We start from the raw sequence: 18,528 nt of genomic DNA on the forward strand, positions 1-18,528 counted from the left end.
AAGCCCATCTCTGGATGCACTCCTTGTGAATGTCAAAGCTCTCCTGCAGGGCTTACCAGCTCGACTATTTGGATTTTCTGTTCCTCAGTGAAATGTGAAAATGTAAAGCTTTAGTAACTTAACACAAACACTCTCTGCATTTCATATTAGTATAAGAAATTTAACGAATCCGAAGTCACTAAGTTTGGATATGTGCTTTTAATGTGGCATTTTCATGTCATTTAAATCAGAAATGGCCTGCACTCTATAAGATTTGTGCGTGATACTTGGATTTCAAGCTTTCACAGTACCTGAATTGTGCAGTGCTCAGTACACTTGTTCTTGTTAAAAGTGGCTTAATTATATATCTTTAATTTGAGTTCTCATTCCTGCATGGGGAAAAGAATTCCATTTAAATTTGTTCTTTGAGTATAGCTTCTGCCGCTGTGTTGTCATTCACCAAGTCCCACACACGTAGGGGCTGCTGTGGAGAATGGACCGTGTCTTCAGCTGAATGAGAATTATTTTTCTTCCTGAACTGAAATTTTTACTGTATTGCTAAGTTACCCCCCCCCCATTTTTTTACTGTTTATGTAAAAGCCTTCTTGTTTTTTGGATGAGAGAAAATGATAGATTTTTACAACTGTATAGTTGGTAAAATATTTGCTACTTTGAATGTAAAGTTTCAGAAGCATCAGCTACTAACTTTCAGTTCCTTTCTTCAATACAAAGAATAATAAACTAATTTCAATTCCCATTTGTGTCTCTTAGCATTCTCCATCGGAGCCCTTTCTAGAGAAACCAGTGCCGGATATGACTCAGGTTAGCGGGCCGAACGCCCAGCTAGTGAAGAGTGATGAGTACCTGCCGTCCGGAGATCAGCAGCCACAGCAGAAGAAGAAGAAGAAGAAAAACAACCACATTGTTGCAGAGGATCCCAGTAAAAGTTTTGGTAAAGATGACTTCCCTGGTGGGGTTGATAACCAAGAACTAAATAGGAACTCACTAGATGGGTCCCAAGAAGAGAAAAAGAAAAAGAAAAGGCCGAAGGTAAAAAAAGATCCGAAGGAACCGAAAGAACCCAAGGAGAAAAAAGAGCCCAAGGAACCCAAGACCCCGAAAGCCCCTAAGATTCCCAAAGAGCCAAAGGAAAAGAAAGCAAAAACTGCCACGCCAAAACCCAAATCCAGCAAAAAGTCAAGGTAGGCTGTGGGCAGAAACAACCACCAGCAAACACAGCGTAGAAATGAGCAGGGCAGTGAGGGCCCCTGAGAGGGGGTGGGGCCTGGGGATGGGGGAGGGGCAACAATTTGATTTTTGCCATCGGGTTCCTTTTTCTGATACCCAAACTAAAAAGTTAAGAGTTTTATACATTCTGAAGTTTAGGACTCAATTACCATGAACCGTTTGTTTGGATGGTACATTTTAGACTTAACTGGGTAAAAATTCTTTGTTATTTTATTCTTTGTATTTTTGTGAAAGTTCGTCATTGACCAAATAGAACCAAATTGCCAGCTTAATTACTTGTAAGCCTAGACCAGCAACCTCATTTTGAATGACAATGCAAAGCAGGGACAGAAGGATTACAGAAGCAAGATAGGCCACTATATTTCACTAAGCGTTTCAGCCCTGTTTCCCAGAAGTCGAAACAGGAGAATTCATTCTCTCCACTTGGCGGAGTAAGCCTTCCAGGGGCAGGGTTGAAATGCTAGTGGGCAACGTGGGAGAAATCAAATAGCAGTTATCCATTAGATATGCATGCAAGAATAGCATGCGCTTTAGCTTCTAGGAAATGCCCTCCTCCACTCCATACTTCCCTCCGTACTTCCCCTACCAACTCGACCCCCCAGAAGGCATATTTACTCAGTAAGAAAAGCTGAGAGGAGAAGACATTGAAGACTAATTTCTTCATTTGTACTGAACATTTCTTACGACCGTTCTGAACCAATTCCAAACATCTGAATCTATTTTTCAGAATATGGCTCATGTTAGAAAATATAGTTTCCAGATGGAAATATGGTCAGACTTGGTTAATCTGAACCTGTTTGCAAACTTCATTAGAAAAAAACGCTCCCCCCTTCCGACCCCCGCGTGCATATGTATACACACACGTGTGCACACATGCACGCTCAGGTCTGCGATGGACATGCTTGATGAGAACTTTCTGAGCTCGCTGGCCTGTAAACCTTTGACTTGTAGGCTTTCCTGTGTGCACATGCTTGGATACAGAGCTGAGATGATTCTGTGACTACAGAGATGTCCCTGCAAAGGAAAAGAGCAAAGTTGGATTTTCAACTTCTGCTAAAAATATCTATACAACCCCAAATACGTTATTCTGTAGTGTTTTGAGACTTTGTATCATAGTCATTTAAACATTTTGTCGTCGGTATTTTTTATGGTGCCGAGATAACGGAATTCTATTCAATAATTCAATCTTACAGGTAACTTAATATTGGCATTTACTTAGGAACCTTCTTTGATGCCTCAGTATGTGGTTTCTTAATTGAAAACCATTATTTTTTTCCCATATGAACACTCTTCTAAACCCACAACCCATTATAAATTTTGTTTTCATTTACTTAAGAAATATTAAGTACTTATTCCTTTTTTTTTTTTTTTAAAGATTTTATTTATTTATTTGAGAGGGAGAGAATGAGAGACAGAAAGCATGAGAGGGAGGAGGGTCAGAGGGAGAAGCAGACTCCCTGCTGAGCAGGGAGCCTGATGTGGGACTCGATCCTGGAATTCCAGGATCATGACCTGAGCCGAAGGCAGTCACTTAACCAACTGAGCCACCCAGGCGCGCAAGTACTTATTCCTTGTAGGTACTGTGTTAAGTGTTAGGATGTGAGCAAGGAGGATATTGTTAGAATTTCAGTCTGACTTATCAGGGTTTTTTTTAGAAATATAATTGCCTAAAAGCTAAGTGTTGTGCTTTTGATAGGCAGAAACATGTGCTTATTTTTCCCAAGGAGAAATTGCAGCAAAATTTTAAAAGAATGTATTATTATGATTTTAAAACTTGAAATGTAAGAGCCTGTGTTCTAAAGAAGCTTCCTAGAACTCAGAAAATATATCACCAACACTAGCTTTATCCTCAGGGTCTGTCGTTACTTTGTATCTTTAATTTTTTGAATCTAGCACCTAATGATAAACATTGGTTAAAAAAAAGAAAAGACTTAACTGTGTCTGGATGTTGTCACAAATTCCCAAGTATATTACCTTCAGGTTCTGAGTCTACATTGACCTAGTTCTGTCTTTAAAAACATACTTTTAGTTTACCCTTACCTCTTGTGGGATACTTTAGGGCAGATATTAAAATGCTGTATTTAACAGTGAAACTTGTTAAAATTTCCCCAACAACTGTAAACAAGTGTTGGGAACTTGGGGCATCAGATCCAGTCAATTCTGGGCACCCGTGCTGCCATGGTCCAGAGAGGGGCCCTGTCTTTACCCATGAGAGAAAATTCCAGTGCATGCTCTCAGCTGCTCATCCTCAAGTTTGCATTGTCTGTGCAGAGTAAATTCTTGGCATTGCTGAATCCGAGTAGTGGCCTTGCATTAGAGTCACATGTTTTTGATAGGAGAGAGGGCATGTGATTATTTTCTCCCAAGAAGAATGTTGGGTACTTTACCCCCCCTCTGTTGTTGCTTTAGACTAATAGTTTCAGTGGATGCCTCCTTGAGGTGATAGTTGCTAATCCCCAAGTGGTGTGCAGATAATTGAATGGAACATTTCTAGTGAGCGTGGGGATGTGTATGCAGAACGGGGGCTGACGTAACGGGGCCCAGACACCGGGGCCACGCCGAGGGGTGCTGGGAGTGTTTGGAGTACTCTGTTGGCCCTAGTGACTTGACCGCTTGTCGGGCCACCTGCTGAGTCACGACAGAGTGTGGTGAAGACTTTCCTGGGGGACTTTCCTGTCGTTGATGGTCAGATGGGAGTAGCTGTCTAAGAAAATGGTAATTGAAAAGAGATTTTCATTAAATTAACAAACCAACCCACTATTTTGTTGAGCCACAGTTTCTACTGGCCAGATGAATTGAGTATGTCAAGTTGTGGTCTTGTGTTCTGCTGAATCTAGGAAGGAAATCGCATCCCTGAAGCACAGATAAGTAGAATGCATACAACTACATGTAAATTCTGAATAGCATAGCAGAATAATTATGTAAATTGAATATGCAGTGATGAAGGTAATAGGGGGTTTGGGTTATGTTAGCACTGGCGTTGAATTGCCAGAGCAGTTTGCTTTTAAGCACTGGAATACAGCAGTGGCAATTTTGTTTTGCAAAATGTTATGTGATACCAGTTATTTCCATCCTTGAATAAGTTAACTTGATGAATTTGTTTATACAGAAAATAATTTTCCTACAGAGGGCTGAAATAGAAGGGAATAAACAGAAGTGAAATGAAAAATTTAGTGCAGAACTACTCACATCTTAACTGTTCAGCCCCGCATGCCAAATGCGCTGCCCCCCTGAGCGGGCAGTGACGGAAGTGGCCCCTGTGGCCTGCCCGGCCCTGCATTACGTCTGTGGAGGGCGGGGGGCTCGTTTTGCATCGTTCACACACGCTCAGTACTAAAGGACATTTTGAAAGGGTGGCTGTCATCAGGGAGCTGATTGTGTACGCCTTTAGGATGTCCGTCTCACCACCTGCCATTCTGCTGCATTCCTGAAAGTGGCTGAGGCTTGAATCTGTGGCCATTCCCCAAGAACTGACCCTTTGGGCAACCAAAATATAATGGTATTGTCTTGCCTGTGCAGGAGAACTCAAAGAATCTGCAGGAGAACTCAAAGAAGCTGTGACATAGAATGGTAGGGAAACAGAAAAAGGTATTCAGCCTTTCAGGAAAAGACATTTAAAATCTTAAAAATGAGAAAAATGGGCTGCATTCCACTTTTCTATTAGAAATGTATCTTTCTTTCTTCTTTTCCTTTTATGTTAAATATGTATTTTTCTACCCATTTTTTCCTAGTGCTTTCCCCAGGTGTCCTTATAGCCTTCGAATATTGGCAGTAAATATTGAAAATGAAAGCTAAGACATTTGTGGGCTGGAAGGGATGCCACTTTGCATATGGAAGGATTCAAGGAGCTGAAATAGGATTTGCACTCTTCTCTTCAGTGCGTTTTCCGTTGTGTATGCAAGGGCCTTGTGAAATGAGAGGGAGTTTGGAGGAAGCGCTTCCTTTGAATGACTCTTGAAGGATTTAGTGGTCCATTTAGCTATATAAAGATTCTTTGAATGGACATAAAGAAGGGAACTTGGCCAAAGACTGTGACTTGACTAGCGAAGCGCCAGTTAAATGGAGCCGTGGAGATTTGCTTCTGGTGCAGCTTCCTTACTGTCTTCCACCCCCAACATTAAAGTTAGTATGAGACTAAAACGCTGTTTCTCAGTGAAGAGTGATGAAATACTTTATTTAAAAATGGACAGTAAACATACTGCTCTTGTTTTTTAAAAACACAAAGTACCAAAAACACGTAAAGTATATTTTTTGCAAACCACAGTGTCATTATCGTTAATATTTATGTGGCAACTTTCTTCTGAGGAACTTTGCTTTTCAGATTCCCCCCCCCCCTCAATTATGATCTAAGAAAGTAGCAACATTTTACCTGAGGAATATTTTTATTCAGCCAGCGAGCCCAACGGTGGTATATTTTGGTAACCTAATACATAGTTTATATAGTGTGCTCTTATACATGTACAATTTCTCAGCAGAGATTAGACACAAAAGCAAACCATTAAACTAGTTTTACTTAATAAAGACAGAAAACCTAGAGAGTCAGATACCTCTCCATCAGGTACGTAGGTGGTAAGTTAAACCCACAGCTTTTCTTCTGTTTTCTTGTTCTTTCTTTTACATCCTATGATTTAGTTTTGACTCATGGCATTGGGTAATTGGAGATTTTGAATTAAGTATTTTGGACAGTATGCCTGCAGAAAAGGCTGCAGATTTTTTTAACGTATAGTCACAAGACAGACTTTGAGCCCTTTCAGTATTGGAGAGGAACAAGGGAGAGAAAGTGCCTGTGGGCGGGCGTTGTGCATCTCCGCGGGCTGGCCTGCCCTGCCAGGTCTCTGGTTCATTAAATCCAAGCTCCAGGCCGGGGGATGGGACCAGGTAGGTGCTGCCTCCCCTGGTGGTCTGAAGGGTTATCTTCTCTTTGAAAGGGGGCCATTGGGTCTTTTTGTTTGTTTGTTAAGATTCATTTATTCATTGGAGAGTGAGAGCATGCCAGCGGGGAGGCGCAGAAGGGGAAGGAGAGGATCTTAAGCAGACTCCCTGCTGAGCAGGGAGCCCCCGTCGCAGGACTCCATCCCAGGACCCCGAGATCGTGACCTGAGCCAAGATCAAGAGTCAGATGCCTAACTGACTGAACCACCCAGGCGCCCCATGATTGTGTCTTTTTAACCCCAAATCCTTTTTTCCTTCAGGATGACCATCTCAGAGTCTTTCTGTTGCCAGTGACACGCCACATTACCACCCTTCCTTTATCCAGGTTGTCTTCAATCAGCTGAATGAGCAGCGAGGGAGCAGTCATCAGCCACTTTTTAGTACAGACCGTGCTAGCTTTAGCAGCATGTGGTTTGGTTCATAGTCCTTGGGAGAAGAGAATGCCCAACGCTACTGACCCTTAAAAAGCAGGTTCTGCTAACTCCTGCTCTGTGCTCTAGGCGGGAATGGGCCACACTGGGCCCTCCTAAGGTTTGTTTCTGCCTGTCCAGGGAGCTGCAGTGGTCTTGAAAGTGGGGGCCTGCAGCCATTTTGGTGTCTGTTGAGAGAGAGTGGCATAGACCCCGCCTCCAGCTCTCACTGCACCCCACACACGGACGGTGGCAGGGAGGGGGCCGTGGGTGGCAGTGGGATGTTAAGGGGGGTCTTTCTGGAGACACGTTCCTTTAAAGGCTTTTGTAAGTGGAATTTTAGGGCGGAACACATGTTGCCATTGTAGAGGTGGTGGCGATGTTAGAATTGGAAGATAAAGAGCAGAAGGAGTCCTAGGTTGATTTTTTTTAAATGATTATTAAAAATATCTATGAAAATGCTTTTGAAAAGTAGGGAAATCGGTACAAATGCAAAATTTGTCATGTGATATACAAAGATCTTTCTGCTGGTTGTCTTCTGCCCAGGTAAGGGCCCCTTCAAGTCCGGGTGCTGTGCAAAGCCACCCTGAGAGCATCATTGGCCATCTGAAACACCAGCCCTCCCTGCAGCTTCTCAGACAAGTCTGTGTGGCCTAGCTTTAAAATATTAACTAGGGAGAGAGAGGTGCCTGGGGGGCTCAGTCGGTGAAGCGGCTGCCTTTGGCTCAGGTCATGGTCTCAGGGTCCTGGGATCGAGCCCGGCATTGGTCTCCCTGCTCAGTGGGGAGCCTGCTTCTCTCTCTCTTCCTCTGCCTCCCTCCCCCTTTTCAAATACATTTTTAAAAAATTAAAAAAAAAATGTTAACTAGGGAAGTGTGAATTAAGAAAAAAGACACCATCCTTCTTTATTTTGATGTTTGAGAGAGAACACCCTTGAACTTCCATTAGAATACTAATTGTATATGTAGCCCTGATATCTGTATGAACAGTATAATGTCATGGTCCTTTGGCTTCTCCTGTTAGAGTGGGTGGTAATATTTTTTCCCTGTGGGTTTTACCATTTGCTCTGCCTAATTCTCTACTTACCTGTAGCACCTGATTAAAATGTGGATGAACAGCATGTCTCATTTGTTGTATTGGCCATGCTGGCAGATTGGAGAAGATCATTATGAATCTAGGGAGTGGGGTTCTGACTGCCAAAGTTAGCCCAGTGTCCCCCTTCAGGGGTCATGGGAATGCTGTGCCTAAAAATAAGAGTGGCATCTGAGAATTGGGCACAAGCAGCCACATCTCTGCCCTACTGTTTGGCACTTGGGAGAACATGCTATAGGAAAAGGGTGGACCTTTTGCATTCGTTTTGTAATGTCTGATTTATTCAGTTCTTTAAGTTGCATTACAGTGCCAGGCTGTGCCATATAGCCAGAGTGGCCAGTGTTTATGTTGAGCTTCTGTGATGAGATAACATATTAGCTAACTAGAGTTCTTTTCCATGTTACTGGCAGATCTTAATTCAATCCATAAAACTCAGTAACCCTTAGATTTTCAAAGATAATTCTTGACTGCATGATGAGTCTCCCCCACCCCGAATATATTTAATATATTAAAAATGGATTTGGCTCGTTCAGGAGGCTTTCTTTTGTACATTCTCTCCCTCCCTCCCTCCCTCCCTCCCCTTCCTCCCTCCCCCCTCCCTCCTTCCCTCCCTCCTTCCCTCCCTCTCTCCCTCTCTCTCCTCCCTCCTCCCTCTCTCCCTCCTTCCTTCCCTCCCTCCCTCCTTCCCTCCCTCCCTCTCTCCCTCCTTCCCTCCCTCCCTCTCTCTCTCCTTCCTCCCTCCCTCCCCCCCTCCTTTCCTTCCTTCCTTCCATCCTCCTCCTTTAAATAAGGGGCTGCAACCCTGCAGCTGTCCTCAGGACAGTGTTCTGATGTTACTGGAAGGCTACCCAGAGATGGTCCCAGGTAACAGAAGACATTCACCAGGACAGGTCCCTGAGGCCTGAAGGGTACCCCAAAAGGCCAGGTGCATACTGGACTCTTAGGAAGATCTCTCTGAGGAGGTTAGATGCCTTCAGGCCAGGTCCAGGATTCAGAAGAGGGTCCTGGACCCAGACGGGTATGGCTCCCGTGTCAGCAGTGCCACGTCTCAGGCTGAGCGTGTTGCCTGTCTGACTCTCAGTTTCTTCATCCTTGGGAAGTTTGATTGTAAAATGTAAGGGCGAGGCATGTTGAGTTGAAATGTACTGTATCTTTTCTAACTTTCTTGGTTCTTTTCTAAAAATTTAGCATAGTAAATGTACTTAAGGAGTACCTGATGCTAGAAGAGCTATTTAAGGTAACAATTTAGATTAAATTAAATGTCTTAGAGGTGTTCCATCCAGTAACTTTCAGAGAACTTAAAAAAAAAAAAAGCCTATTAATTTGTCATTGAAATCCTATCTTTGTTGTTCAGAAATAAAATAGAATCCCCTCCCTTTCTCTCTCTTTTTCTCTTCTCAACTCTTCTTTCCCTTTCTCAGCCAGAAGAGTGGGGTGAAGAATTTATGGGTGGATTTGAGGAGCTGGGGTGGCAAGGCACCCACTTGGTCAGTGGCTCAGCACCTGCAGGCTGACTGGCCGGGGGCCCGAGGGTGGGGGTGAGGGGCAGGTCAAGGCCCTTGCTCCCCCCCCACCCGGATGCTGTCTGCCCCAGGTCATCCTGTGGAGCACGTCCGGTGTTGCGGCAGTCTCCCGAGTGCTCCCGGGCCCTCACCTTCGCCTCGGCGGCTCTGACCGCCTTTGTGGGAAGAAGTCGGTAGGCCCTTATGTTTCCTGTCTGTGGCGCAGTTTGTCTCTTTCATTATTAACTTTTTCTGTTTATTCTGCGTTTTATTCCATTCTAGTTTAGCCACTGCATAAATTTTAGTCTAAGGACTTTATTTTAAAATTTTTATTTTGTTTTGTTGGGTTAATTTTACTTGATGTATCACATTTTATGTTGCCTTGACACTTTGAGCTCTTAATACTTTATATTGTCCCTTTTTTCTTTTGCTTCTTTCTCTTTTAAGTTTCTTTTTCATGGTTTAAAAACTTAGAGGAAAATCCTATACTCAAGTTGAGAGGCTTGATGCTTTTCTTTCTACCACCATTGGGCCCTTGACCCTCACAGCTTATTACAGTTTTCATTATGGCAGCCTGGATCTTTTAGAATTGCAGTACACCACAGATGTCCTGTGCCAGGAACGTCTCCCTCACTTACATCCATTAATTTTGATTCTTTATTAAAAAACCTTTTGAGCATATAAAATACAAGGATATCTTTCAATACCTTTTATTCTTCTAAAAGATGATAGTATGACATTTTGGCTTGAGTCCCTGCACACAAATCTGATTACTGTTCACGACTTAAGCCTCAAGGTTGATTTTCCCCAGTGTGAGGAGAATCTTCACTAACTTATCCCATCTGAAGTGTCTGTCTGATTGAGGACTCCCTCCCATTGTCCAGACCTTCACTAACCATATTCTCATCACATGTGGTTCATTTTCAAACTGCCTTTCTTCTTTTGAGGACGTAGATCCTTAGGCTGTTGCTAATCCTTTAACTGCATTCTGTTTTGTAATAAGTCAGGGCAGCTAGCTGGATTTCTAGTAAGTTCTGGCCCTTGGCTTGTTTAAAAACCTTGTACTCATTCTCACCAAAAAGAATTAGTTATCTCTGTGCTGTGTCTTAGGTGGAATGAGTTCATGCCACCCCATTTTAGGTCCTGCCACGTAACCCTTCATTGTAGACCATAAAGGGTATGGAATGTCCTTAGCACATCCCTCCATGTGACATGTATTCTCTGAAGACAAAGTTTGGGTTCTCAAGAGTTCTCATCAAGGTGGCCTGTGCTTTGACCACACTGGGGGCAATTACAGCACTTTAGAGCCTGGTCTAGCCATGGTGACCTAAATGTCACTAAGCTATGGACCCTGAGCATGTCCATCTGCCCACCTGTGTGACCCTGCTCTCATGATGAAATGTGAAATGGAAATGGAGCTGGTGAAGGGACAGCGGCCCTTCAAACTGCTAGCACCATCCCCAGAAAAACGTGCTGCTTCCAAGGTTCTAAGGGCTTGTCTCGCCTTAGGAGTGGCTGGCTCTGTATCTCCGTCACACCAGCAATGGTGGGAGCTAAGGCTGAGGAAATGAAAGAACTTGAGAGGAGGGAGAGGAAGTATAGCGATGTACTGGTTTTGAAAGCTTGGTAAGTCTCCTGTTTCGTTAGCATGTTAGCCCTATTTTACTGAGCTTCATAGGTCTTTCATCATAAAGATAGAATCTCTGTGGGGTTTTCTTAAATGAGTTAATGAGAAAAGCACTTTAGAGTAGCGCCTGGCACTTCATAAGGGCTGTATATGTGTGTGTTGTCATCGTCGCTGTTACTTGTGCTCTTTAGTTAAATTGATCTGTTAAAATTGATAAGGAACGGACCTGACCAGGCACCAGGAAAACAAAGATAAATAAGACCTACTTCTTCCTCTTTTCTGAGCTTCAGAGATGGTTGGAGAAAGACATACACTTGCACACACACTCAGGTACACACACAGCTTTGGTTTGGGTTCATTGCGGGAGTGCAACCCCATATTGTGTGTATTTTAAATATCCCTTGTGTGGGGTCCACCGGGTGACGTGTAGGTGGAGTGATCCAGAAAAGGCTTCTCCGAATGAGTGATGGCAGTAGATGGAGCAGGGCGGGGAATGGAGGTGGAAGAGATAGGTGGGCCCGCTAGGGAGTAGTTCTGCGTGTCTGCAGCATAAAAGGTGGGTGGAGGGTTTGAGGTGTGAGAAAAGTAGACAAATACTGTTGCCAGTTGCAAAAGTTGCAGAAGGCCTTATATGCCAATGCAGACTCTGAGGCGTTATTGCAGACAGCATTGGACTTCAAGTCGAATGGTGCAGTCAGCTTTACACTTCAGCTGGTCAGTGTGGTGACGTGTGCAGGGTGGGTTGGGTTGGTTTGGGTTTGGGTTTTGGTGGCAGCGCCATGTCCCTGAACTAGGAAATGTGGGAGGCAGAGCAGCAGGTTCAGGAGAGGAGTGGGGGCAGACATGATTTCTCCAGGGCAGAGGCCATTTAGGGCTGGAGTGAGAAAGCGTTCCCCGCATGGCCGTGGTCTTCCTTGTGGTTCTTGGTGGCAGGTCACTGCACGGGGGCCAGCATCGCCTGCTCCCATGAGCAGCCATCACAGCAGCTGTTGGAGGTTCTGTGTCTGCGCCTGGCTGCTCGGCGGCCTCATTCTCAACATTGGAGTGTCAGCTTAAGGGAGGTTTCTTACTAGTAACATTCTCTTACCCCCAACGGGAAGAGCTGCCCTGTTTGTGCCTTCCGGCTTTCTAAGTTGTAGTTTGGGAGAGGATTGTTTGTGTGGCTGTGTTTTGGCTCTGACGTTAGAAAAGACGAGCTTTGAACCAGAGAGGTTTAAATCATGACAATGGGGGTGGACTTTCCCCAGCAGCCTCACAGTGGGTCACCCTGCTTGTGGGTCCCCAGGGTGACGAGGTGGCGGGGGGAGGGAGAGGGGTTGTGACAGGGGAGGTGGGAGATGACACCTGCCTGGACTAGCGCGGTGGTCCTGGGCTTGGAGAGGAGTGGCCTTTGGGGTTGTGGGCTGGTTTGTTCTTCCAGTTTGTGTCGGGGACTGTGGATAAAGGACCTTCCTTCTCCTCGTGTTGCTTAGAGGAAATGATCTGTGGTGAAGTGGGGTTCTGAGTCTGTGGTTGATTTGGCCCGAGCGGGTCTGAGCCACGCCAGAGGATTTGTTCCCAGCTGTTTGTCTTCCAGATGTGCGTCCATACCGGCTGTTTGTGTCAGACACTGCCAAGGCCTTCATCCACTATCTCACTTAAACCTCCTAACGAATCTTGGAGGAAGGTAGAATTACTAACCTCATTTTACAGACGAGGAAAGGGAGTGGCTTGTCCAGGGTCCCAGACAGACACGGTTCTACGTGACAGAGTTGGAACTTGAACTAAGGTGTGTCTGACCCACCTCAGTGCTCTAACCCACCATTCTGTATTACACCTTATTGGTTAAAAATTCTGACTTTGGTGCTTTTTTGGGGGCAAAGCAGTTTTCATATAACACTTAGCTGAGAATCCAAACGAGCTTGTTGCAAAACAGTGGCAAAGGCAATTTAATAATTAAAGTAACTTCATCTTGTCCTTGATTGCATCATGTCTTCGGGCGGACACCGAGGATCTTGTAGCTTTTTTGACTTCTTGGCCCGTTTTTGATTTGTATATTGGTGTCATGAGAAGATGTCAGTATGGAAATGCTTGGCTGTCTCTGAGCGGCATTAACAGTGCAAGGTCTAATGAGTTCAGAAATCTTTCAGGAATCAGATCTGGGACGAGTGCTTCCCTTGGCCACAGGCTTTTTCCTCCTAAACATTTGGAGAGGTCTTGTCTGACTTTTAGCAGCCTCGGAGATTCTACATAGTTCATTCATGGGAAGGGCAGATGGAAAATCATTAGCACTTCTCTCCTTCAGCAAATTGATATCTCATCAAACCTGGGCTCTGGTGGCTTTAAGACAGTAAGCCTTTTTACTCCTATAGGATAGTTCACACAGGGTGCAGTAACCCCACTAAATTAAATTGTGTACTTCGCTCCGGTGCAGAGGGGTCACCATGAAAAGCACTGGCTGCTGACTTACTTTACCTGGCAGTGGTTCAACTCTGTGACAGGCCTACCTCTGATTTAAACAAATTTGAGAAATATGTAAAGTTTTGGAAGCAGTTTTGCACTGATTTGATAAAAGAAACCACAAAACACTGCAGCGCAGGTGTTGAGAATGTTTGAAAGCTGATTGAGGGAAGCAGATGGCTTTAGTCAGTGGCATCCAGCCAAAAGAGCAGGTGCTGGTCATGTGACCGCTGGTTACCAGGGTAATCTGATTGCTCTTGGCGTGCAGATGAAAGGAAAGGGGCCCAGCGTTCAGCTGTAGTATTGTATAATTTGTGGCAGTTAGAGCGGAAATAAATGCTGGAAATGGAGCCTCATAGTAGGGGAGACTTCTGTCCATGTGTAGCGTAAACACTAGGACAGTTGGATGAGGAACTGTTGTATGGATTTTTTTTTTAATTTAAAAAATATTATTCTTTCCATGGATCTTTTGGGGACTTTAAGTTTTTAGGACACTGCCTTTTTAAAAAATTTTAAATAAAAATAACTCTTTAAACCTAACTGCCGTTTGCTATAATCTTGAATTCTTGTAAGTTACTTCCTTATGTGGCTATTTACTATGCTAAAATGTTCACAAAATAAAAACAAGCTCTGAGTATTTAGAAATAACTAGTTTAGGATTACCAAATATTTTATTTACTCACGACAAAAATACATTTTAAGTGGGTGATGGATACTTTATTATACTAACATGCTTTGGAAATATTTTGCATGACATGTGCTTTATTGAAATGAAAGCATAGAGAAGTCTTGGTGTCTTTTGTAGTAGCTGAGGCTGAAAAAAAATGCTGTTTAATGCATTCTGTCAGCAGTACTTTTCTGGAATTTATAAACTTCAATAAATAAACTTTTTAAAGGTGTTTGAAATACATCTTTTTTTCAAATTTGTTAGAATTTAGGCTTTCTAGAAATAGTAAATATAATTAGGTGAATTTAAATGTTGGATAATGTGATAATGTTAGAAAACCTTGGGGCTGGTTTGGAAATTGGAACGGAAGGTAGCATTAAATGTACACTCTAAAAGAATGTCAAATAAAGGTTCTAAAGGTAATGGTAAACTTAAAAATTCTTTTTTTTGAGAGTTCATTCATGTCTTTTGACTTATGTAACATTCAAATCCTATTAACGTTTGACAGAAACATAGTATGGAACATGCACTTTAATTATTGGGGTCGCTTTGCTATATTTTTGTATTTCAGAGACCTAGCTTTTGAAAGAGAGGCTATTGTGACTTTATAAAAAAAAAAAAATGCCTAGCACCAAAATAAAGCTTATTTTAAATGAAGAAGACTGCATTAAGCAAAATTATGTGGAACAGGAAATTGCCATATATTTTGTTATATTTTAAAAGGCTGTCATTGGATAATAATGTAGCTGGATGACATAATAGAGGACACCTAGTAGTGTTGGTTATGAAAAGGACCTAAATAGGAGTATTTAAAACTCTTTGCAAGAAACACAAAGAAATGATCATTATAGTCTAGTTTCCCTTGACGTTTAAAAAAAAAAAAACATTCTGTACCTTAAAAACTTCATAGCAAAACTAGTTCTTAATCTGATTTTTCATTATGGCTTGGTGTATTGGCAGGGATTTTGCATTGTCTAGAAGAACAAGTGTACTCAGTGTGGTACTAGGAGTTTTTGCATGAAATTTCTTTTTAATTAGGTCAGATATTTGCCAAAGGTCATCAGTGTGGGGTTTTGCCGTAAAAACTTAATTGAGTGTACCATTTAACTATAAATGGCCAACATGCATCGATTTATCAGTTGTCATTGATACTTTCGTGATATTAATGTGGGAAATATAAGGCATGGGGCATGTGGAAAACCTCATTAAAAAGTGAACACTAAGTGATCCACTTTGAATTCTAGTAATAAGAAACCTGATTCAGAAGCAAGTGCTTTGAAGAAAAAGGTCAACAAGGGAAAAACAGAAGGTTCTGAAAATTCAGACTTAGACAAAACGCCCCCACCATCTCCTCCTCCTGAAGAAGATGAGGACCCCGGTGTTCAGGTAATACCGTCATTCTGATCCCGAGCCTTGGTTATTTAGCATGGGTAACTTCAGCCGCATATCAAGTACACTAGACCTCCCCTGTCTTTGTTATGGAGCTGCTTTAAAGGTGGCTTTATTGTTGTCTGGAACACTAGATCCATAATGGTGAGAGCTGGGGGCCAGCACGAAATTAAACCCCTGACTTCTTGGTTTTGTCATCTTTGACCCCATGATAAATAAAACTGAGAATCTTCATTTACTTCTGTAAATGTATCTTTCGATGTTGATGTATGTGTTAGTGTTAACATATTGTTGATATATGTATCATGTAAAGCTGCTTTCACATTTCTGATTTTCTCTGAAGTTTGGTGGCTTGTCAATTCTTTTATTTTTCAGATTAAAAAACCAACATGTAATCTGTAGCTTGTCTTAAGGTTTCTGACATTTGATGGCCAGAGTTGAGATGTATAGTCATGTAATAATAAAGTTTCTATGAACAAGTTAGTGACTTTCTGGATGGCAACGGTGCAGAACTTTTCAGTGTTAGATTCTCCTGACTTTTGGAGAATTTTGTAGGAAGCAGTTGAAAAACTGGAATAAACATTAGGAATTTAGATTCTTGTGTGTAAAGCACACTGCCTTCACTGATTGGACTATAAGGTAAGAGGCCCTTCCACGTGACCGTTAAAAATTATTTCCTTGTTACAGTCTCTGGAAGCATGCCAATACGTTCCACTGGGATGGCTAAGAATGTCACTTTAGTGAATGACATCTAAGTTATCAAGGAACAGTTACTGGAGTCCTGCTCAAATAGGAAGTCAGCCCCTAACAGCCTGCTTGCCTTTTTCTGACTGTTCAGTCCACACTAAGTATTTGCTACCTATACCTCTACCAATTCTCTTAAAAAGTTAGAAAAAAAAAAAAATGTGCCATTTGTAGCTCTCTTCTAAAGAATTTCAGATGGGTTTGGTTTTTGTTTGTTTTAAAGATTTTATTTTTAAATAATCTCTGCACCCAGCGTGGGGCCCGAACCCACAGTCCTGAGATCAAGAGTCACATGCTCTTCTGGCTGAGCCAGCCAGGTGCCCCTGTTTGTTTGTTTTTTAGTAGAACTCCCTGATGTCTATAATGTCACGGAATGGCTTAAGCTAAGAGGGCCCGAAAGGGAGAGGAAAGAGAGAGTACCTGTGAATGAATGTGGTTTGGTTTGGTTCCGTAACTAACTTGTGATGCCTCTGGCCGTTGGGGTGAATTTTGTAATTTCCTTTTACACATCACTGAAAAGATAGGAAAGGTGAGTAGACATCTTTTTTTAATTGCTTAGGGACTTTTAAAGTATTTGAATGATTTCAAATTTTATTTTTATGCACAAGGGTGTTTTTTTCCTGCATAGTGTTGGCTTAAACTAGGGCCTTCATGGCAGTAGTATTTGGACAACATTAAACAGATTTATTGACACAGGTCAAGAAAATTCCATTGTTCCCTCACAAATAACGCTGCTGTTTCTTAAAAGTATTTGTATTAATAGAGACTGGGTTGGACTTTATGAAATACTAATTTTTTTTTCCTTCTGCATTTCAGTTATAGAAGAAGGCTAATCTATTCAAATGAACATCAGTGCATCCTTTCTAATTGGCTAGTGCATAACTGTTATGGGTTCAGTAGCTCATACAAGCAACCACCCAAGGAGATCTGACTTTGAAGGCAGGTCTTTCTCTGTGTCAGTGACACAGGAAGTGATGCTGATTGCTGTTTGTTGTTTCTTCCTGTAGCATATGCATAAAGAGCTTACAGTTCTTGAGTTCTGCGATTGATTTGTTTAAACTAGTAAATGCCATATATAATGTAAACTCAAAATTGTATCTCAAAGTACTACAACAGAGAGATAGTGGAAACACGTTTAAGTCTTCTCTTTGGTATAGCCGTGTTAATTATGTGCAACTTTTCTAAAGCAATCCAAGGTTAACAAGTTGACCTATTATTTTAGTGTCAGTTCAGAAGTTTTGAGTTATGGCTTATTTTATTTTTTTAGATTTTATTTATTTGAGAGAGAGAACGAGCAGGGGGAGGGGCAGAGGGAGAGAGAGAGAGGCAGACTCCCCATTGAGCAGGGAGCCCGATGACCCCGAGATCATGACCTGAGCTGAAGGCAGACGCTTAACTGATTGAGCCACCCAGGCACCCCTTGAGTTATGGTTTAAATGGAATGCTTACACTTTGTTTTGAGTCACCGAAATCTTTCAAATAATGATAGTTTAACAGTCCATAATAGAAGCATATTATATAATAAATTTTATGTTGGGAAATTGTAAAAGGAATCTCGATACCACAGAACTTAAGATCAGTTATTATTTAGAAGGCAGAAAGCCATAATAATATGTTAAATTTTCAGAAAAAGATTTAGTTCTATTTTGGGGTTTTTTTGCTCCTATGAAGTGACCTTGTATCCACTACTAACTAACCTCATCACCATTGCATAGATTTGTAACCCCAAGTTGATGTGAGGGCAAACTTCCATAATTAAAAAAGTTATATCCGCCAGTCATAAATTTCTGTTCAATAAAAAGAAAAGCTTCCTGTTTTATTGTACTGTAACATTTCTTCAGTAGTGAGATTTAGTGTAAAGTGGATTTGTCTTAGACTCCATCTGAGGGTGTTTAGTTACTTAGGCTGGAATGAATACTGTGACGTGGCCCCGACCAGGGAAACCTGATAAAACATCACAGATGCATCACTGGTAGCACACCCCTCCTTATAGTAATGACAACAGGATGAAAATACAGATTAGTCCATTTCAGTTTAGTTAAATTGATGTATTAAATGAAATACAGATATTATGCCAAATTTTACAAAATTAAAATACCGTTCCTCATAACAGCCCTTTATAGCTTAAAGAAATTGACAGTTCAGAAGTGAGGTGTGGTTAAATGGGTACAGGAGCAGGAGTTACTCTGGATCAGCTTTGGGAAGAGAGAGGGGAAGCTGTGCAAGGTAGCCTGGCCTTGTAGCCTAAGTGCTTTCTGATTTTTTTTTTTTTTTTTTTTTGGAAAGGTGGAGCTAATTCATGATGACTTTAGTCCTCCTAATTTCATTTGGCATTTGTATGTACCATGCACTGTTCTGAATGCTTTAAATGAATTCCATTATGTGGTCTCATTCCTTTATGTGATCTTTAGGTATGCTTATGACGTAGTTAACTACCATTAACCCCACTCTGCAGACGAGGAAACTGAGGTCCACAAAATAACATGTCCAAGGTCACAT

The 18,528-nt window shown here is 42.1% G+C and overlaps 1 protein-coding gene across 4 annotated transcripts in view; it reads left to right on the forward strand.

Moving 5' to 3' along the window:
- Positions 1-18,528, forward strand: part of CHD7 (chromodomain helicase DNA binding protein 7) — a 124,706-nt gene that overhangs the window by 39,945 nt on the left and 66,233 nt on the right. For all 4 annotated transcript variants that reach the window (XM_025870629.2, XM_025870630.2, XM_025870631.2 and 1 more), the window contains exons 2-3: positions 751-1,181; positions 15,141-15,282. In XM_025870629.2, the coding sequence (XP_025726414.1) occupies positions 751-1,181; positions 15,141-15,282 (573 nt within the window). The remainder of the gene's footprint in view (positions 1-750; positions 1,182-15,140; positions 15,283-18,528) is intronic.

The sequence above is a fragment of the Callorhinus ursinus genome, unplaced genomic scaffold, assembly GCF_003265705.2.
Source record: "Callorhinus ursinus isolate GAN/ISIS: 27379988/994484 unplaced genomic scaffold, GSC_fseal_2.0 scaffold5, whole genome shotgun sequence".
Lineage (NCBI taxonomy): Eukaryota > Metazoa > Chordata > Mammalia > Carnivora > Otariidae > Callorhinus > Callorhinus ursinus.